The sequence below is a fragment of the Phoxinus phoxinus genome, assembly GCF_949152265.1.
Source record: "Phoxinus phoxinus genome assembly, chromosome: 19".
Classification (NCBI taxonomy): domain Eukaryota; kingdom Metazoa; phylum Chordata; class Actinopteri; order Cypriniformes; family Leuciscidae; genus Phoxinus; species Phoxinus phoxinus.
The window spans coordinates 13,539,367-13,560,970 of record NC_136894.1 but is presented as its reverse complement, the minus strand read 5'-3'; the positions used below and the strand labels follow the sequence as shown (position 1 = coordinate 13,560,970).

General features: G+C 39.0%; 3 protein-coding genes across 5 annotated transcripts in view; 1 reads left to right on the top strand and 2 right to left on the bottom strand.

Annotated features, from left to right (window-relative positions):
* LOC306987326 (uncharacterized protein) overlaps positions 1 to 21,604 on the top strand; it is a 214,267-nt gene that overhangs the window by 183,345 nt on the left and 9,318 nt on the right. The gene's annotated exons all lie outside the window — the stretch shown is intronic.
* Positions 9,571 to 12,498, bottom strand: LOC306987324 (perforin-1-like). Of its 2 annotated transcripts, XM_079591483.1 has the most exons (4): positions 12,408 to 12,498; positions 11,832 to 12,026; positions 11,047 to 11,567; positions 9,571 to 10,933 (listed from the first exon to the last, which is right to left on the bottom strand). In XM_079591483.1, the coding sequence occupies exons 2-4, from the start codon at positions 11,832 to 11,834 to the stop codon at positions 9,733 to 9,735; spliced, it is 1,725 nt and encodes a 574-aa protein (XP_079447609.1). In that variant the 5' UTR covers positions 11,835 to 12,026; positions 12,408 to 12,498; the 3' UTR covers positions 9,571 to 9,732. The 2 variants fall into 2 exon arrangements, with proteins under 2 accessions (XP_079447609.1, XP_079447608.1); XM_079591482.1 differs by lacking the exon at positions 12,408 to 12,498 and having other exon boundaries at positions 11,828 to 11,865.
* LOC306987325 (perforin-1-like) lies at positions 18,899 to 21,315 on the bottom strand. The gene is made up of 3 exons (XM_079591484.1): positions 21,126 to 21,315; positions 20,374 to 20,894; positions 18,899 to 20,259 (listed from the first exon to the last, which is right to left on the bottom strand). The coding sequence occupies exons 1-3, from the start codon at positions 21,126 to 21,128 to the stop codon at positions 19,062 to 19,064; spliced, it is 1,722 nt and encodes a 573-aa protein (XP_079447610.1). The 5' UTR covers positions 21,129 to 21,315; the 3' UTR covers positions 18,899 to 19,061.

Here is a 21,604-nt window from a genome sequence, read left to right as displayed (position 1 = left end):
AGCCCGCTGCAGCAGTGATCGCCGTCCCAGAGCCCGCTGCAGCAGTGATCGCCGTCCCAGAGCCCGCTGCAGCAGTGATCGCCGTCCCAGAGCCCGCTGCAGCAGTGATCGCCGTCCCAGAGCCCGCTGCAGCAGTGATCGCCGTCCCAGAGCCCGCTGCAGCAGTGATCGCCGTCCCAGAGCCCGCTGCAGCAGTGATCGCCGTCCCAGAGCCCGCTGCAGCAGTGATCGCCGTCCCAGAGCCCGCTGCAGCAGTGATCGCCGTCCCAGAGCCCGCTGCAGCAGTGATCGCCGTCCCAGAGCCCGCTGCAGCAGTGATCGCCGTCCCAGAGCCCGCTGCAGCAGTGATCGCCGTCCCAGAGCCCGCTGCAGCAGTGATCGCCGTCCCAGAGCCCGCTGCAGCAGTGATCGCCGTCCCAGAGCCCGCTGCAGCAGTGATCGCCGTCCCAGAGCCCGCTGCAGCAGTGATCGCCGTCCCAGAGCCCGCTGCAGCAGTGATCGCCGTCCCAGAGCCCGCTGCAGCAGTGATCGCCGTCCCAGAGCCCGCTGCAGCAGTGATCGCCGTCCCAGAGCCCGCTGCAGCAGTGATCGCCGTCCCAGAGCCCGCTGCAGCAGTGATCGCCGTCCCAGAGCCCGCTGCAGCAGTGAACGCCGTCCCAGAGCCCGCTGCAGCAGAGAACGCCGTCCCAAAGCCCGCTGCAGCTATGAACGCTATTCCTGAGGTTACAGCTGTGGGCGCTGCAGAGAGGGCCGAGGCCGATTCAGCTGCCAAAGAGGTTTTGCAGTCGGTTTCTGCCCGTCAACGCATGCCAGTCCTTGTCGCCGCAGAAACTTTGTCTGAATACCTAAGAACCCTTGTCAAGATCTTTGAAGTCCCTGTCAGTCCTGTCATTTTGCCCTGTACTGAGTCCTCAGCTAATGTGAGCGCTGCACCCGATCCTGTCCTTGTGAGCACTGCACCCGATCCTGTCCTTGTGAGCACTGCACCCGATCCTGTCCTTGTGAGCACTGCACCCAGTCCTGCCCCTTCGCCTGTCATGTCCCCCGTCAGGAGTCCTGTATCCTCTTCCTCTGTGGACACTTGTCCCCGGACTATTTCCCCGTTCGTCTCTGTCGCTACTAGTCCCCGGACTGTTTCCCCGTTCGTCCCTGTCACCAGTCCCCGGCCTGTTTCCCCTGTCACCACTAAACCCTGTACTGTTTCGCCCAAGTTCCCCCCTCGTGTGTCTCCCTCCAAGCCTGCCCGGATTCCTCGTTCCTCGCCCTCATCCTGTGGTCCTAAGACCCCCAGCCCCCCCGCCCACCCTGGAAATTCCCCCATGAACTCTGTTATTCCTCCACCTCCTCTGCCGTGTTTGTTGTTTTTATTGTTCCACCCCAACCCTGTCTTTATATTTTCTTGTCTGCCATTGTTAGTTTTTGTCATGTATTGTTGGTTTGTGTCTTTGTCACAGTCTGTCATGTCCCGTGTTTAATGTTCCCTTGAGGAGCGTCTGGTAGCCGCTCCTTAAGGTGGGGGTTCTGTCATGATTCTGCCTTAGTGTCCTTGATTTTTCCCTGGTTGTAGGGTAGGATCATGACAGAATCATGTTTTGTGTACAAGTGCATGGCCAATTGTTTGGGCCATGTGCTTGTGTTGTCTCGTTATGTAACCCCGCCCCCTTGTTATCCTCGTCTTGTGATTATTGTCTAGTCAGTTTCACCTGTCCTTGTCATTAGTGTTCCTTATATAATCCCCATGTGTCTGCTGTCCTGTGCTGGTTCATTGTTTGTTACCGTTGAATACCTTGTGAGTCTTGTCTAGTAAGTGCCTTATCCTGTTCCTGTTGTTGGTTTATTGTCAAGTTTGTCTAGTGTGTTTCAAGTTTAGTCATCCCTTGTCAGTCTTCCCCTCGTTTTACCCCCTCGTGGGTTTTTGTTTTCCCCTGTTTTTCTGTTGTAAATAAACCATGTTTGAGTTCATACTGTCTGCGATTGGGTTCATCCTTCTACCTCCTAACACAAACTGATTGAAGGTCTAGATCACCAAGGATTGTTGTTGTGCCGTGTGTGGTGTCTTAGTCGCAGGGTAAGCCATGTGTTTCCCACATGTTTTCACTTTAAAATGGATGCTACAACTTGGATGAAGGTGTAAGGCTGGAAAAACTGGAAGAGAGGGCAACTCTCTGAGGAGACAAATTAAATTAACATTTGAACTCACTCTTATGCACTATCGAGACGCAAGTCACCTCAGAATCATCTTAATCTACATTTCTTTCCCTCTTCCCCCATCCCTTCTCCCTCATGCTGAGATCACCAAAATTCACACAAGAATCTATATAGTTTAATGTGAATAATATCATACAGTCTTACACATGTTTGATCATTTGAAATGTCTCAGTGATACTGGTACAAAGGTCTCATTCCCAAAGAAGTAAAACATAAGGTAATAAAGTTTTTTTTAAGGTTAGAGATAACTTGCGCACAAACGAGGGTGAAATGGCCTCCTGCTCTCAAAAGGTGTAAACTCACTGCAAATTCTCATTGTTAGCCAATGTTTCCATGTAAATCATCTTCTGCCCCCAGTAAGTCTGGGACGGTGATTAATGAAAATTCCCCCTGTGAACTCATGTTTACATTTGAAAAGAGGTTTCTGCCTTGGTCTGTCTATAAAGAAATGCAACAGGAGGCTCGTTGCGATTCTGTAACCCAGATCAGCTCGTGATGCGAAGTGTAAGCAAAACACTTCACATCATGGAGATGCTGGAAAGACGGAACGCGCAAGAAACCTTCCCGTGTTATTGGATACCCTCATTGGACCAATATAGCGCGGCTTACAAATTGGTGACCCCGACGTGATGCAAATTACATGAGGCTGGAAGTTTCGGTCACTTCCAGCCATCACGGGCCAGTCTAGATACAGAAAAGCCCAGATTCCTCTGCTGCATTCCATTAAATAGCCAAAACCTCTTTCACATGCTAACAATGGGAATTTACATTCCGAGTTGACACCTTTTGGAGGTAGGAGACCATTTGCCTAGAGACCAGTCTTCCTTTGTGTGCCAGTTTCTCTAAACTTCTCAAAACCTGATTTCTTTTTGTTTAATTAAGTTGGAAATGAGACATTTGTACCACTCACTCTGAGACATTAAAAATGATACTAAACATAATCATCATTCATATTAAACCACATATATATTCTTGTGTGAGTCTTTGGTGTGAGAGGGAGTGAAACTGTATGGGGGAGGTCAGATGGTAATTTCCAGCAAGGTCCTTTGTCCAGACCAGTCTATCTCTCTAACCAGTTTCTCCAGCCTTACAATTATATCTGAACTGATGATGAAATTGGCATGATACATTTACCTGACATAATAAATTGTCAACATTTTATTTTATTTTAATCGACTCTGACATTATTTTCAGTAAAGAGTTAAAAAGAATAGTCAAACATTTGCTCACATTTAATGATGCACAGATATCATTAAAACCTTTTCATTTATGGAGTCAGATGAAATAACGAGTTAATACATGAGAAAATGTATTTCATTTAATCAAATTTCTTTGCCACGAGAAAAGAGCATTCCTTCACCCACTGATTGGATGCCTCCATTGGCCCGATCGAGTCGGGCTTACAAAGGTGTGTGGCTTATTATTTGATTTAGAACATTTAATAGTCGGTAGTGTGAGGGCAGTGTGCCAAAAAAGACTATTTGATGATTATTGCTATAAAAAAAACTGAGGTAAATACTGTTGAGATTGCTAACCTCTTACAATAACAAAGGTGTAGGTTGATGACGCCTAAGCGGAAGTATGGAACTTGTCGCCATGCCGATGGATCTAATAATGTTTATGGATGAGTGAATACATTCATGCTTTTTAACATGAATGTGGTACGAAGCAAGGTGCGGCACTGCGATTGCTAATGAGAGACAGATAGCAACACCACACGCGAGTCCCGCGGATATAAAGGAATAAGGACATTTCATTATACCGAACTACCCGCAAGTGCTGAATTACTACTCAGAGGTCAGTTTATTAGACTAATGAAACTTGTGAGGTAACGCAGCGCTGTTTCACTTGGTCTACACTATCACACTAAACTGCATTTGAGTGTGTTGAAAGTTATAATGTTATTCTATGTGTTAGTTTGTTGGCTGTATGAGACTAGCAGTAAGCTAGATCAACCTTAGAATAACATACTGATCATATTCAAACATTTCATCATGTTGAGCTATATAACATTGATTAGTTTTATGTACTGTACATTTACTCACCTGTCTAATAAAGTACATGCAAGAGCGGTGGCTCGTCAAGTCGAAGTTAGTCGCGGACGTGGAGCTCTTGGCATCTCAAAAAAACGCCACACTGATATTGATCCTCGTTTTACTTCCCCTTTTGTCCCAAAGTCTGCTTGCCATGGTCCATAATGTATGAACGAAAAAAAATAATAGCGTGAGCGTGCCGCTAGACGTAACGCAGTTGTCCACGTCGGTCGCCATGGTTACTATGGCAGAACGAGCGGAAACCAGGGATAACGCGGATATTACGTCATTGACAGGCAACAATGACCAGGGACGAAATAGGAATTTCTCTGAAATTACAAATCTTTGGGAACTTTTGGGATATTGCAAGTAGGCAAGTCAAGGCAAGGCAAGGCAAGGCAAGGCAAGGCAAGTTTATATATATAGCACATTTCATACACAATGGTAATTCAAAGTGCTTTACATAGAAGAAATTGAAATAATCAAAAAAAAAAGAAATAAGAATAATTAAAACAGTTTAGAGTAGAGAAATTAAAAGAATAATTAAAACAGAATAAAATTTCAAATAAAATACAGTGCAAACAGTCAGGCTAAAAGCAGACTCTCCTTGCTTTGAGTGAACCCTTGGTATTTCTAGCTGATGTGATCCTAATGATCTGAGGGATCTGTTAGGTTTATATTCAGTGAGTATATCTGCAATATATTGAGGTCCTAGGCCATTAAATTATTTATATACCAGTAATAATACTTTAAAGGGTAACTAAACACTAAACCAACTTTTTTTAGTTAATGATCTGTGAGAATGGAGCTTCATAAATGCTGTTCATTGATTCGAGTACTTTTTTTAACATTTGAGTATAAAGTGTTTTAATTTTCAAATATATGGTGTAAAAACGTCTGAGTGCTGCCCTCTTCAGGTCAAACGGAATCTCCTGAAGTAGGGGTACTCTCTGACGTAGGGTACTCTGTGACGCTACTCTGCCACGCCCCTGGCAGCCCCTGGTATAAAAGCATCTGGTTCCGTCAAAACCACTGTAGCGAGTCAGGAGTTGGAAATTGGAATTACGAGTATTGAAAACGATCAGGATAGCGTATTTTAGCATCTAGTTAGCATAGCATTTATATAGTTATTTAGATTATTTCGTGTAGCCTAGCTAGTTATTTAGCATAGTTGTTAGTGTTGTTAGAAGCATAGTTAGTAGCATAGTATTGCATCAGTTAGGATAGTGTAGATTTTTAGCATTAGCTTTATCTGTGTTTAGTACAGTGGTTAGGCTGGTATAGGTGTAATGTTGCCGGTAGCAACAGCACTGCTGGACTGTATAACTTTCCACCAGACTTGGAAATTAGGCGCCAGTGTTTACATGCACTTGTGTGCCAAACGCTGCTCTTCCTGCATGGACTCCACAACCGCCGGCGCGTTTTGCTGGATATTTTTTTTTCACATAGCGGCAAAATATGCTTAACGTAGGTCAATAGTAATAATAATCCACTCAGATACTGGCCCCATTCTCTCTTGCGCGGCTGCTTCGCTAGCATCGTCGGATGCCGATCGCGATGCGGGAGTTAATGCGATGCGACACCGCAGTTTGAGCTCGCGGCTCGAATTGATATGGTTTTGGCTCTGTGTCCACAGACAATTCGTCCACTTCTGGGGAAGGTGGGGGAGAAAAGTCCTCGACTTCAAATGACCGCTCTGTTGTAAAGCTACTTGCGTCACTCCAGTCACTCTCCATCTTAGCGAGTCTGACAGCAGCTGTCAATCACTGCGTCACTGCGGGTCTGTCAATCACCCGCTCAGCCCCGCCCTCGGTTCGTCCGTTGGGCTCTGCCCACTTTTCCAGCATTTTTCAAATATTGCCAGTGGGTGGAGTCAGGCTCTGACCAGGGGTTTAGTTACCCTTTAAAATCAATCCTAAATGTAACTGGGAGCCAGTGTAAAGACTTGAGGACTGGTGTGATGTGTTCATATTTTCTGGTTCTGCTCAGAAGCCTGGCGGCAGCGTTCTGTATGAGCTACAACTGTCTTATGGTCTTTTTGGGAAGGCCAGTGAGGAGTCCATTACAATAATCCACCCTGCTGGTGATGAAAGCATGCACAAGTTTCTCTAGGCCATCTAATTCTTACAATATTTTTCAGATGATAATATGCTGATTTCGTTATTGATTTGACATGACTACTGAAGCTAAGGTCTGACTCTAGAGACACACCAAGATTCCTGACTTGATTTTTAGTAGTTTGACCTCTAGAGTGAAGGTATGCATTCACCTTGAGAACTTCATCTTTGTTTCCAAACGCAATGACTTCAGTTTTGTCTTTGTTTAACTGAAGAAAGTTTTGGCACATCCAACTGTTTACTTCATCAATGCATTGGAACAGGGAGTCAATGGGGCTGTAATCATTAGGCGATAGGGCTAAGTAGATCCAACCCGATCTCACGGCAATTCGTACGAATTTTACGAGGTGGCTAATTCGTACCAATTCATACGACCTCACTCGTACGAATTTGTACGTTTTTTGCTAAATCGTACATATTTTACGATTTGCCAAAATCGTATGAATTCATACGAATGACCTACTCCTGACCCCGCCCCTAAACCCAACCGTCACGTGGGTTTAGACAAATCGTACAAATTCGTACGAGTGAGGTCGTACAAATTCGTACGAATTAGCCACCTTTTAATCACTCGTACAAATTCGTACGAATTGGTCGTGAGATAGCGTTGGTAGATCTGCGTGTCGTCTGCATAGCTGTGGTAAGAGATTTGGTTCTTTCTCATTATTTGGCTCATTGGGAGCATGCACAGGTTGAATTGGAGTGGCGCAAGAATTGAGCCTTGAGGGACACCGCATGTCATGGATGTCCACTCAGACTTATGGTCTCCTATACTCACATAATAACCTCTCGCTTCTAAGTATGACCTGAACCATTTTGGACTATCCCAGAAAGCCTCACCCAGTTTTCCAGCCTGTCAAGAAGTATGTTGTGATCGACAGTGTCAAATGCAGCACTGAGGTCGAGTAGTACCAGCACTGATAATTTGCCTGTATCAGTATTTAAGCGAATATCGTTTATTATCTTTATGAGCACTGTCTCTGTGCTGTGATCGGAAACCAGATTGAAAATAGTCAAAGTATCCATTTGAGCTTACGAATTTGTTCAGCTGATTGAAGACAACTTTTTCAATGATCTTGCCTATGAAAGGACGATTTGTGATTGGTCTATAGTTGCTTAATATAGTCTTATCCAGATTGCTCTTTTTCAGGAGGAAGTACACGACTGCAGGAAATATATCACACTTTGCAAGTGATTTATGGATATTTTATTACAAAAATCTTACATATTGTACCTTTAAGAGTACTTCAGTGAATTCTACCAAATGAATGTTCATGTTGTCTGAACTACTTCTGCTGTAAATGGAAAGCCAATATGCTATGACAAGGCATCAGTCTACAGGTTATACACAACTGAAGTCAGTTCAAATCTTTTTTCCCCAAATTCCTTACAAATGACAGTGATTAACAGCTAAAACTCTAAATATTATGGCGCAAATAAGAGAGTATTTTATTGTCACTATGTATTTTTTATATATTTTTTTTATCTTATTTATAATGCAAAAAAATAAACAACTGTTTAATATCAATAACAAAAACTCCAAACCCATGATTATAGTTTATAAAGTTTTGAATATGGGTATTTTCCTTACATTAACGCATGACTTCACTTCAGAAGGCCTTTATTAACCCCCTGGAGCCATTTTGATTACTTTTATAATGGATGAATGCAGTTTTTTGGGCTTCACATTTTCTCCATCCATTCACTCTCATTATAAAGCTTGGAGGAGACAGGGCATTTTTTAACAAAACTCTGATTGTATTCGTCTGAAAGAAGAATGTCATATACACCTAGGATGGCTTCAGGGTGAGTAAATCATGGGCTAATAAATTTTTTTTGGTGAACTATCCCTTTAAGGTCCTGATGTTTACAGGTGACACCACTGTCATTGGCCTTATCCACAACATACAGACAGTTGAACAACCGGCTGTCTGGTGCAGTCATAACAACCTGGGGCTTGGCGTGGCAGGTCATGCAAATTCCACACACCAATTTCATTGGCCTTTTCTGAAGTATAAGAGGTGTTTGGGGCTCCCAAGACTGACCCCTAATGTCGTCACTTGACACCACGTCAGGGAAAGGAGGTTACAAAAGTAACCAAGACGTTTTTACCTACGTTGGTTTGTGTTCCTGCTGCTTCAATATAAAACGTACCTGCATTTGAGTCTCTCTGTCACCCTCACCTAACAAAATGGTTTTTGCTTTGGAAATTTTGGCTGCTGGTAGTAAGCTTTTTCAAGTGAAAATTATCCACCATAACTAAGTTTAGTAATAAAGCACAGTTGCTTATGTACTCTACATGCCTGGGACCTACAGTATACTATGAAGCTGGCCTAGGATGATAGCTGTAGGTATGTTTCAGTTTATTTTGTGACAACCCTGGTTTTAGGCACTATGAAAGTGTATCGGATTTTAGCAGGGTCAACGCCTTAGAAACTTGTGCTCCATGGGCATTGCTCTAAATGGCAGGTTATGTTGTAAGAGATCTAAACCGAAATTTGACCAATCAGCTGTGAGCAAAGTGACACATGTCTGACGCAATAAAGTCACTCCCAGTTTCTCTTGCTGTTAATTTATTATAATTATTTTATATGGTTTATTTATTATTTATATTGTTATTATTATTATACCTGTAATCCATTACCCCGGAGCAAAGCTCACATTAAGGATTTAGTTTAAATAAATATAAATTTATAATATTTAATATAAAAAATATTTGGAATTGACAAATAAAGCTTTAAAAATAACTACATGTAAGCTGTTCACTCTAATACTTATGTACATTATCAAAGGTCACACTTTATATTGGTGTCTATAATTACTATGTACTAACATCCAAAAAATAAGTACAGTGTTCACACTGATGTCACACTTACATGTGCATGTGCTTAATGAACTCAGGATCAAAGCCTGAGTTCACAGAGCAAGTGGATGCAAGCCTGAATGGATTGATTTTGTTTCGTAAACTCAAAAATAATCCTGTAACCCTGAGTTTGTTACCATCATGGTAAAGACCCCTGATTTAACTTGACACAAAGCATGTGACTGAACTTGCTTTATGATTTTATATTCAAATTAATCATTCTAACCAAACAAGGATATAGTATGCCTCCAGGAAGAAGGTTTTAGATACAGGTATTTTGCATAACAGTTGTCAGTTTTAGCAATTTTAGGAAGTTTTTCTACCCAAAAAGTAAATAAATCACACAAATCAGGTTTTATGAATGCTTTAAAGAAACAAAATAAAAAGACAAGTAATATGAATTAAAAGAATTGAGCAAAGTTTATACTTAAACATTTTAAGCATTTGATTATCAGAAAGCTTTGCAAGATTATGGCTTTAATGCATAAGGATTTGAGATCCTTCTAAAGTCCTACAGCTTTACCTGTTTTCCATAAGCGCTCTTGAATTTATTTGTGAAATTGCGAGCTGATTCAAGCCTGGGCATATCTTTAACCAGAACACCATTTCTTGAGCTGAAAATGTCAGCCAGAGGGGCATCCATTGGAGAAGGTTTGTGTTCATTACACTGTGGGCCATTTAGACTGGGAGCACATTTCACTTCATAGGTAAAAAAGAAGGTGCCATATTTAAAATAACAAACCTTACTCACAACTCCACTTCTAAGATCAAAAGAGCATTCACCAAGGAGGTCGCTGTTCCAGTAGCTGTCTGCATCATACACTTTAAAAGTAAGTTTATTGGCCATGCTAATCTTAATAGGACCAAACTGAAATTTTTCTTGCCATTCTGGATTGTCATTATCATTAATAGTCTCAGTGCGCTTGATTTGTGTGCCATATGTAACTGTTACAGCACCATCTGTTTCAGAAGTTACATCTCCATACAGACCATTGGCTCCAAGGTTGTAGACTTTCAGGCTGGCAAGTCCTTTTTCAGGTGGACAGCAGTTAGACTTTATAACCTGACTACTTTCACAAACACAAGCACATCGGTCTCTTGCACTGCACTTCCTGCCAATCTTGCAAGACTCTGAGCAAATCTTCATGAGGGCATTTTCTATTATGTATTCTTCAACAGCTCTCTTCAGTCCTTTCCTGGCAGGGTGTTTAGTACTCAGTAAGAAATGGAGGGGTTTCAGAGAGTAGTGCACAATGTCAGGGAGGCTCTTCAAAGACTCAAGCCAGTTCTTCAGGGAATTTGGGTGTGATGAACCAGAAAAAAGCAGATCTTCTCCATTTATGTTTCCTCCGATAATCTCTGTCTGACGCTCATTGAACATGGTGCTGAACTTTTGATTTGTGCCCATCTTCTTTTTCAGTTCTTTACAAAAATGGCTCTCTACCTTCACAGTCACCACATAGTATGAACCAGAGGCTTCAACATCCAAACAGTCTTTCACTGCAGTGTCTGTAAGCCCACTCACTGTTGCCTGACAGGTTTTGATGGCTGTTATGGCTTTCATTTGCCCCCCTAACTTGACACCTGTGATAAAGTGAGTGCCATATGTGGTGATCAGGTTGCGGTAGGCGTCTGGATCGTAGGATGCAGGGAGTGATTTGATTGCTTCAAGAAACTCTGCATGAAGAGGAGGCTTTCTAGCTAGACGATATCTGTAAAGAAATAGTTTAAATTCAGTGGGATCAAAGAGGGAGTAATTTACAACTAAAGGTTTCTTTTTTTTTTTTAAGTCATTCTATGAGGAAAAGCAACCCAACTCTCTCACCTGTAAAAGCTGCATGTAACTTCATGTTTGGTGAAACTGTATTTGTCTTCTTTTGATTTTGTCATTCCAAATTTCGCTTCCCTGGAATGAGTGCTTCCGACTGCAGCTCCAGCAGCTTTTACATCTAAACCAACTTTCCAGTCGACTGAGAGTGCTGATGATGAATCATTGACCAGTGCTTCACTTGATTCAAAGATCTTACTGGAGACTTTCATTGAACACTTTGGCAAGGTCCTCCAGTCTACAACTGCAGCTGGTAGCTTCTGTTTTATTCCATTCATGTAATTGTTGTTGCGCAATTCACAAGTGCCGTTTCCTAAATCCCATTCCTCCATTTTGATCACGTAAGATCCTTTTCGCTCCATGGTCACAACATCAAATCCCTCTCCAGCAAGATTGTGTCCTGGAACAAAGGGAGCATCCTCACACTCTTTTGATGCACCAATGTCATCCTCTCCACAAATGGTCACGAGAAGCAATGCCCAGAAAACAACAAGGTAAATCTGGAACTGCCCCATCATCTGTAGTGAGATAAGTAATTTTTCCATATATCTGTCAAATCATTATTGTGATTGTTTAAATTAACATAACTTAAAAAGTATCTGTTGTATGTTAAAAAAGTATCTTAAAAAACAGTATCGAATTGTAACAATAATACCTACATAAAATTTGCAATATTGTTATTTTTTAAAGCAAATACAAAATAAAAAAAGGATGTTAAGCAGTAATTGTTTCTTTAAAATAATAATATAATTAATTTAATGTGTTTTTTTTAAGTTACCTACCATTAAATGTAGAGCTGAGATAATCAAATATAAGTTATAGGTTGTCTTTCTAACGATGGTTGAGTGGTTGTGGGTGTCAAAGGTTTGTAGTGCAAATGATATGCCGTGACGTGGCTGTGACAAATCTTCTAATATTAGTTTAACACATTGCCTGGGAACAAGGGGGCCTAAGCTGAACAATGCTATAAATATGTTCTATGAACAAAGAAGAACAAATACAAGTTATCAGATGTGACAAAAACTTCTGCAAATGGATGGCAGTGTTACAAAGAAGATAAACAGTTATGCTTAAGAGTTGCATTTTAAAAGATGACCCGTGCATCTATTATTCCTTTACATTATCATTTTAATTATTAATTTAATGCTAATTCATGAAAAATAGGTATGACACTGGCTTAGATTGTTGTTGTTTTTCAGAACAATTGTTTTTATTGAGTAGTCAGTTCAATATTGTCACGGTTTTCAGATACGAACCCAAGCGCAGACAGTATTCAATAAACACAGTTTTATTGACAAACAGAAAACAAAAACCCACGAGGGAGCAAACGAACATTAACAAGGCAAATAAATACTCACAAGACTAGACGCTGAACTTGACAATGAATATACAGTAAATCTGACAATACACTAGACTGGTTTACTCAGACAGGATACAAAACAAACAAGCAACAAGTAACAACCACAAGGAGATTATATAAGGGAGACAATCACAAGGGCACAGGTGACACTGATGAAACAATAATGACTGAAGGAGGAGAACAAGGGGGCGTGTAAAGACACAAGACAACGCAAACACGCAGCCCAAACAACAGGCCATGTGTTCGCACTCAAAACATGAGTCTGTCATGATCCTGCCTCAGAACTAGAATAAAACAAGGATAGAGGACAGAATCATGACAAATATACAGTAAGAAACAATCTAAAACATATTAAAGTGTACCCCCTTGAATCCCAGGAAACTCCATATGCCCGAAGTGCAGATCTAAAGTGAAGATAGGCTACATGAAAAAGGAAGTTCCTGGTAAATTAAAGAGAGCCTATGATTTCAGCCCTTTGTCATCATAAATGTCACCAAAGCAATTTACTTTACATTTAACCCATTGTGGACAATGAAATGGTTTCTTTCCTGATAAAAAAATATAATTATGGAACAAAGGTGAATGACAATGCCAAATCAAATTTGGCTTTATTTTTCTGGTCACCGTTCTCCAAGTAGAAATAAACCGATTGTCTAGAAAAAGCAATATGTCATCTGCAAATTAGGATATGTAATCTGAGGTGTTCCTAACCAATATAGGAAGTATACATTCGGACTGACATACAGCTTGAGCAAGAGGGTCTAAAGATGCAAACAGTAAAGGTGAAAGAGGACAACCCTGACGAGTGCCTCTTCCAATCAGAAAAGATTGTGAACTTACCTGGCCAGTAAGAATGGTAGCTGAGGAATTAACGTACAATATTTTAACCATATTTATAAAGTTAGAGCTAAAACATAGGTGATCTAGAACTGCCCACAAATAGTTCCACTCCAAATGGTCGAATGCTTTCATTGCATCTAAAGAGAGAATTGGAGAGGGATAAGTCAATTGTTCTGCTGAGTGAATTATGTGAAGCAGTCTTTGCAGGTTATCTGAGGCAGAGCGAGATTTGATAAACCCTGTTTGATCATGATGAACAAGCTTGGTCATAAAGCATTCTAGACGGCAGGCTAAAACTTTTGCATATATTTTAACATCTGTACCAATTAGAGAGAGTGGGTGATAACTAACATAATGTAGAGTCTTTATCTTTTTTTAGCAGAAGAGATATAATAGCCATGTTCATATTTTCCGGAAAGGATGCTTGATCAATTGAATATTGCATCATGTCTAGCATAAGTGCACCCAACTAGGCCCAAAAGGTCAAGTAGAACTCAACTGGTATGCCATCTAGACCTGGGGATTTCCCCTTGCTCATTCCTCTGACCAATGATCCTAATTCAACAAGTGATGTAGGTCTAGCTATAACTCAGAGTCTGATTCTGACAGTTGCAGAAGAGTACGAGATAAAAAGGAAGTATAGGATGTGGGTTCGCATTTAGAGTTAGAGCTGTATAGTTCACAATAAAAGGAACTTCTATTTTCTATTAAGTAGTCTTAAAGCCAATAAATGGCTATGTCTACCATGAAAATAATAGTTTTGTCTGGATCTTTGTATACGAAATTCAGCACTGTATTTATATAATAAATAATTCCTAACAGTTTAAATTTTAGCTGTATAGTATTATCAGACCAGCAGCACTATACCAGTTCTAACCTTGGACCAACAATGAATTTGTGCTGGTTTATGCTCGATTTTCTGCTGGGCGCTGTGGTTTAACTTGACCCAAAGATCTTGCTTCAGCCACTATTTTGCAAAAAGAGCCTCATTAAGTGATATTTATTTAAATGATTTTATTTACAAACTAAGTTCTAGACAGAATATCAAGAATATTAAGCCTAAAAGTTATGCATCGATTCGGTCTTCCACATATAGTCAAATTTTACATTACAAGAACGAAGACATGGTATCGTAACAATTACTACGCCGAGTGCCAAGTTTTGGCACACAAAAAGTATTTTCGTCACTTCATAAAATTAAGGTTGAACCACTGTAGTCACATGGAGTATTTTAATGATGTCTTTATACCTTTCTGGGCCTTCAAAGTGTTAATTAAATAGCTGTCAATAGAGCCCCCCCTGAGCCATCGAATTTCATCAAAAATATATTAATTTGTGTTCCGAAGATGAATGAAGGTATTACGGGTTTGGAACGACATAATTAATGACAGAATTTTGCTGAACTATCCCTTTAAGCCTTGTCTGTGAAACCAGGGGCACATCTACTGAATTAATTTGATTAAATTAGCATTGAGATTTATCTTATTTTCTTATCATCTTATATCTTTATCTCATTATCTTTTGCAGAATCACTTGGCAATACCCTGTAATAGCTGCACAATCTTGCATTACTTCCCCTCCACTAGTGCTTAAACCAGATGCTATCTATACTGTGGGCCAATGGGTTTACTTTTTTTTTACTTCATAAGTTGTGTCCACTTAAGTAAGCTATGTTGGTAAATTATATCTCTAAAAATATATTTGCAGGGCAGCTGTCTGACAGTTTCAGTAAGTTTCTCTTCACCAAAAACAATCCCACATGTCTGTATGTGAATGCTTTAATAAAACAAAATACAAAGAAAAGTGCTTTTGAATTAAAAGAGCTGAGCAAAATGTAAGCATTTTAAGCATCCAATCATTATGAAGCTTTTTAAGATATGATGATATTTAAAAACATAAAGGATCCTATCTCTTACTATAATCTTAGTTATATATATGCTGTCTACAAGCACTCTTGAAGTTAATAGCGAGCTAAATTCAAGCCTTAGCATGTCTTTAACCAGAACACCATCAAGTATTTTAAGGTTGAGCATGCAAGCTTATTGAGTCAGCAGGAACCAATCAGCCTTCCTGTGCCATATTTTATGACATAACTTTGTATCATTATAGTTATTGTTCTTGGTGGGAATGGACCTTAACAGGTCAGTTAATTTAAGATAGCATGGACAGAGAACACGTTTCACATTTCAGTATCATTATTGTATTAACTAAGATCATTTATTTTATTTACCAAAACTGGCAATGATCCATTGAGGTAAAAATATTATAAAGCTTTTTGAAGCTGAATGTGATGACGCACATACTGTGATGAAGGTCTATTCTTACTGCCTTGGACTTGCACAGTTATTGACTCTATTGCCTTTGCAGAGTTATCATTGTTGTTGGAGTATTTCCAATTTCGGTAAATCATTTTTGTCATATTTATATCTAAAATACTTTGGTTTGGTCTGTTGCTCAGCAGATAGGGTCAGGGACAAATGATACATAACATATCAATGAATAGTAACCAGTGCAATTTAAAGTAGTCATCAAAGCTGCAACTGTTTTTTTTTTTTTTTTTTCAGCCTCTGTTCAGCAAGTAATTGTAAACTATGACTCGCCATTAGTGCTATAAGACCACAATAGGAAATGGACACAAATGGAACCTGTGACATTTGATAGGTGTCAATTATTCATGTCAAAACAACACCAGCTTTATCAAGTTGTGATATTAATGTGGAAATCTAATCTATCACAATCTATCACAACAACATTTGTTTCTTAAAGGGATAGTTCATGTGACAAGGATAACATTAAAGAAACATGAACTAAAATTTGAAATAAAAAAGTTTGAAATCGCACCCATACCCTTATTCACTATTACTCCACTAATATAGCCCACTTAAAGGACTGAATGAAAATGTGAGAGCAAATTCAGACACAGTGTTGGAAGGGCTGCTGCTTTTGCTTAGTTTGTGCTTGCTGTTTAATAATCATTTGAAACTTAGCGAATTGGCAGCTCAAGCAGTAGTGAAAAGATTGACCTTGAACTCTGTCATGGAAATGAGCATGTATAAATCTTAATTAAAATTGTATAATTAATTAAAAAGGAATGTATACCTGTATGATACTATGCTGTACCCTCATTAGACCAGCAGTTTGGAAAATGGCTAAATGGATGATTCAGCTGCAGTGCCATCTTCTGGCGAGATGCAGGAATTCATTCCCTCACAGTGCATTATGGGTAGTCTCTAGATGTCGAGTGTACATCAGTTGTAGCCTACACTAGTTATTGCTGTGCAGATGGAAAGATTGCACTCAATAACATCCAATATGGTTTCGGACAACACAACAAATGGCTGTCCATTTGACTAATCCCAATGAAACCAATATGGTTTAGGCCCGGAGTGCCATAAACATTATTTAGAACTTTTTGGATGCAGCAGTGGTGGCTGAATCCATCCAAATCCATTCATAACCATGTTTGGAAACCTTAAAACTGATGTAAACTTGATGTATTAATTTCATACTTATTCAGAGAAATACGTATTCTCAGTGACAGCTATATGTAGTGCAACATCTTACACAAATTCAGCTGTTATAGACAAATTCATATATGTATGATCTTTTTCCATCATGTTTGGACTATGTATGTTCAGACTAATGCTGCCTTCATGTGCTATCGGAATTATCATAAATACGAGTTTCCTAGTTAAAAATTGGACATGAATGCCCTCTCAAGTCATATTTACCACTGGAAAGTTTGGTGAAAAACCCACGTTCCCGAGGTGGGTGGGCCACTATCTTTAAACATGGCGGAGAATCTTTTTGCAGCGTTTTTATATATTTATTAAATATTCTATAAAGGTTATTATATTTGAAAATACATTACATCTTTTTTATTTATTGAGCATAGCGGTGTAGTTATTGTATAGTTGTATAAGTTGTATAAGTCTTCTATTTGCCTTCTGTTTGTTGTTGTTATCTAATAAAATGCTGTCAGTGTCAGTCAAAAATTTTGTGTCAGTATGGTTATACTGTGTCAATTATTTTGTTTACTATATTTTTGAGCCTTTTACCTTTACTCAGAAAGGACAGTGAAGAGTGACTGGAGAGAGGTGGGATCGGGAAACGACTGCGAGTCACATTCAAACTTGGGTCCCCTGTGAGTATGGAGGACCAAACCTGCAGAAATTAAAAATGAATAAATAAATGAATAAATAAACAAATGAATAAATATGCGAAGAAATGTAAAAAAAACCCCAAAAAATTATACTTTCTATTTATACTTTTATTTCCTTATTTATGTATAATTCTATATTTTTCCACATTTATTTATTTTTTCATTTATTTATTTATGCATTTATTTATTTCCAATTTTATTTATTTTCACATTTATTTATGTATATATGCATTTATGTCTACATTTATTTATTTATAAATGTATTGCTCTGTATGCTAATGAGGGAGGCGTGTTTTACATAGCAATCGAGCTCAGAGTGGCAGTGCTGAAGCTTTGAGGCCACAGTGACACCTTGTGGTATGACCAAACAATACGCAAGATGTTTGCATTTCTGTGCAATGCAATGTACAATCCAATGCGTGGCCAGTCATGCAAATTCCACACACCAATTTCATTGGCCTTTTCTGAAGTATAAGAGGTGTTTGGGGCTCCCAAGACTGACCCCTAAAGTCGTCACTTGACAACACGTCAGGGAATGGAGGTTACAATAATAACCTTTGGAAATTTTGGCTAGTGGTAGTAAGCTTATTCAAGTGAAAATTATCCACCATAATATGTGCACAAAGTGGATAGGCACTACTAAAGTGTATCGGATTTTAGCAGGGTCATCGCCTTAGAAACTTGTGCTCCATGGGCATTGCTCTAAATGGCAGGTTATGTTGTAAGAGATCTAAACCGAAATTCGACCAATCAGCTGTGAGCAAAGTGACACATGTCTGACGCAATAAAGTCACTCCCAGTTTCTCTTGTTCCAAATTAAAGGTCACTACATAGTAAAGATTTTTTAAAGAAAAAATTGTCTGAATTTTAGCAATGATCATTTATTATAATTATTTTATATGATTTATTTATGATTTATATTATTATTATAATACCTGTAATCCATTACACCGGAGCAAAGTTAAACAATTATTATTCAGCATTTAGTTTAAATAAATATAAATATATACAGATAATATTTAATATAAAAATATTTGAAATTGACAAATAAAGCTTTAAAAATAACTACATGTAAGCTGTTCACTTTAATACTTATGTACATTATCAAAGGTCACACTTTATAGGTGTCTATAATTACTAACATACAAAAAATAAGTACAGCCTGAATGGATTGATTTTGTTTCGTCAACTCAAAACTAATCCTGTAACCCTGAGTTTGTTACCATCATAGTAAAGACCCCTGATAGCTCTGATTTAACTTGACACAAAGCATGTGACTGAATTTGCTTCAAGGACTTTTTTGCAAAAGGTGTAAAAGTTTATATGATTTTATATCCAAATTAATCATTCTATTCAAATAACCACAAACACTGATATGGTATGCCTCCAGGAAGAAGGTTTTAGATACAGATATTTTGCATAACAGTTGTCAGTTTTAGCAGTTTTAGCAAGTTTTTCTACCCAAAAAGTAAATAAATCACACAAATCAGGTTTTATGAATGCTTTAATAAAACAAAATACAAAGACAAGTAATAGGAATTAAAAGAATTGAGCAAAGTTTATACTTAAACATTTTAAGCATTTGATTATCAGAAAAGCTTTGCAAGATTGTGGCTTTAATGCATAAGGATTTGAGATCCTTCTAAAGTCCTACAGCTTTACCTGTTTTCCATAAGCGCTCTTGAATTTATTTGTGAAATTGCGAGCTGATTCAAGCCTGGGCATATCTTTAACCAGAACACCATTTCTTGAGCTGAAAATGTCAGCCAGAGGGGCATCCATTGGAGAAGGTTTGTGTTCATTACACTGTGGGCCATTTAGACTGGGAGCACATTTCACTTCATAGGTAAAAAAGAAGGTGCCATATTTAAAAGGACAAGCGTCACTCACAACTCCACTTCTAAGATCAAAAGAGCATTCACCAAGGAGGTCGCTGTTCCAGTAGTCTGCATCATACACTTTAAAGGTTAGTCTATTGGCCATGCTAATCTTAATAGGACCAAAGTCAAATCTTTCTGGCCAACGTGGATTGTCATTATTATCAATAGTCGCAGTACGCATGGTTTGTGTGCCATATTCTACTGTTACAGCACCATCTGTTTGAGTAAATGTATCTCCATACAGACCTTCGGCTCTGAGGTTGTAGACTTTCAGGGTGGCAAGTCCTTTTTCAGGTGGACAGCAGTTAGACTTTATAATTTGGCTGCTTTCACAAACACAAGCACATCGGTCTCTTGCACTGCACTTCTTGCCAATCTTGCAAGGCTCTGAGCAAACCTTCATGAGGGCATTTTCTATTATGTATTCTTCAACAGCTCTCTTCAGTCCTTTCCTGGCAGGGTGTTTAGTACTCAGTAAGAAATGGAGGGGTTTCAGAGAGTAGTGCACAATGTCAGGGAGGCTCTTCAAAGACTCCAGCCAGTTCTTAAGGGAATTTGGGTGTGATGAACCAGAAAAAAGCAGATCTTCTCCATTTATGTTTCCTCCGATAATCTCTGTCTGACGCTCATTGAACATGGTGCTGAACTTTTGATTTGTGCCCATCTTCTTGTTCAGTTCTTTACAAAAATGGCTCTCTGCCTTCACAGTCACCACATAGTATGAACCAGAGGCTTCAACATCCAAACAGTCTTTCACTGCAGTGTCTGTAAGCCCACTCACTGTTGCCTGACAGGTTTTGATGGCTGTTATGGCTTTCATTTGCCCCCCTAACTTGACACCTGTGATAAAGTGAGTGCCATATGTGGTGATCAGGTTGCGGTAGGCGTCTGGATCGTAGGATGCAGGGAGTGATTTGATTGCTTCAAGAAACTCTGCATGAAGAGGAGGATTTTCAGCTAGACGATATCTGTAAAGAAATAGTTTAAATTCAGTGGGATCAAAGAGGGAGTAATTTACAACTAAAGGTTTCTTTTTTTTTTTTTAAGTCATTCTATGAGGAAAAGCAACCCAACTCTCTCACCTGTAAAAGCTGCATGTAACTTCATGTTTGGTGAAACTGTATTTGTCTTCTTTTGATTTTTTCATTGCAAATTTCGCTTCCCTGGAATGAGTGCTTCCGACTGCAGCTCCAGCAGCTTTGACATCTAAACCAACTTTCCAGCCGACTGAGAGTGCTGATGATGAATCATTGACCAGTGCTTCACTTGATTCAAAGATCTTACTGGAGACTTTCATTGAACAGTTTGGCAAGGTCATCCAGTCTACAACTGCAGCTGGTAGCTTCTGTTTTATTCCATTCATGTAATCGTTTTTGCGCAATTTACAAGTGCCGTTTCCTAAATCCCATTCCTCCATTTTGATCACATAAGATCCTTTTCGCTCCATGGTCACAACATCAAATCCCTCTCCAGCAAGATTGTGTCCTGGAACAAAGGGAGCATCCTCACACTCTTTTGATGCACCAATGTTATCCTCTCCACAAATGGTCACGAGAAGCAATGCCCAGAAAACAACAAGGTAAATCTGGAACTGCCCCATCATCTGTAGTGAGATAAGTAATTTTTCCATATTTCTGTCAAATCATTATTGTGATTGTTTAAATTAACATAACTTAACAAGAACAGTATCGAATTGTAACAATAATACCTTCATTAAATGTGCAATATTGTTATTTTTTAAAGCAAATACAAAATAAAAAAAGGATGTTAAGCAGTAATTGTCTCTTTAAAATAATAATATGATTAATTTAATGTTTTTTTTTCAGTTACCTACCATTAAATGTAGAGCTGAGATAATCAGATATAAGTTATAGGTTGTCTTTCTAACCTGTCGATGGTTGAGTGGTTGTGGGTGTCAAAGGTTTGTGGTGCAAATTATATGCCATGACGTGGCTGTGACAAATCTTCTAATATTAGTTTAACACATTGCCTGGGCCTAAGCTGAACAATGCTATAAATAGGTTCTGTGAACAAAGAAGAACATTTTAAGTACAGATGTGACAAAAACCTCTGCAAATGGATGGCAGTGTTACAAAGATGATAAACAGTTATCCTTAAGAGTTGCATTTTAAAAGATGACCTGTGCATCTATTATTCCTTTACATTATCAATTTAATTATTAACTTAATGCTAATTCATGAAAAACAGGTATGACACTGGCTTAAATTGTTGTTGTTTTTCAGAACAATTGTTTTTATTGAGTAGTCAGTTCAATATAAAGTAAGAAAAAATATACAACATTAAAGTGTTAAA

Excerpts from the sequence above, each read along its gene's own strand:
- LOC306987324 (XM_079591483.1), bottom strand. Across the intron at positions 10,934-11,046 it reads GTTACATGCAGCTTTTACAG|ATATCGTCTAGCTAGAAAGC; the intron begins GTGAGAGAGTTG and ends ATTTCTTTACAG.
- LOC306987325 (XM_079591484.1), bottom strand. Across the intron at positions 20,260-20,373 it reads GTTACATGCAGCTTTTACAG|ATATCGTCTAGCTGAAAATC; the intron begins GTGAGAGAGTTG and ends ATTTCTTTACAG.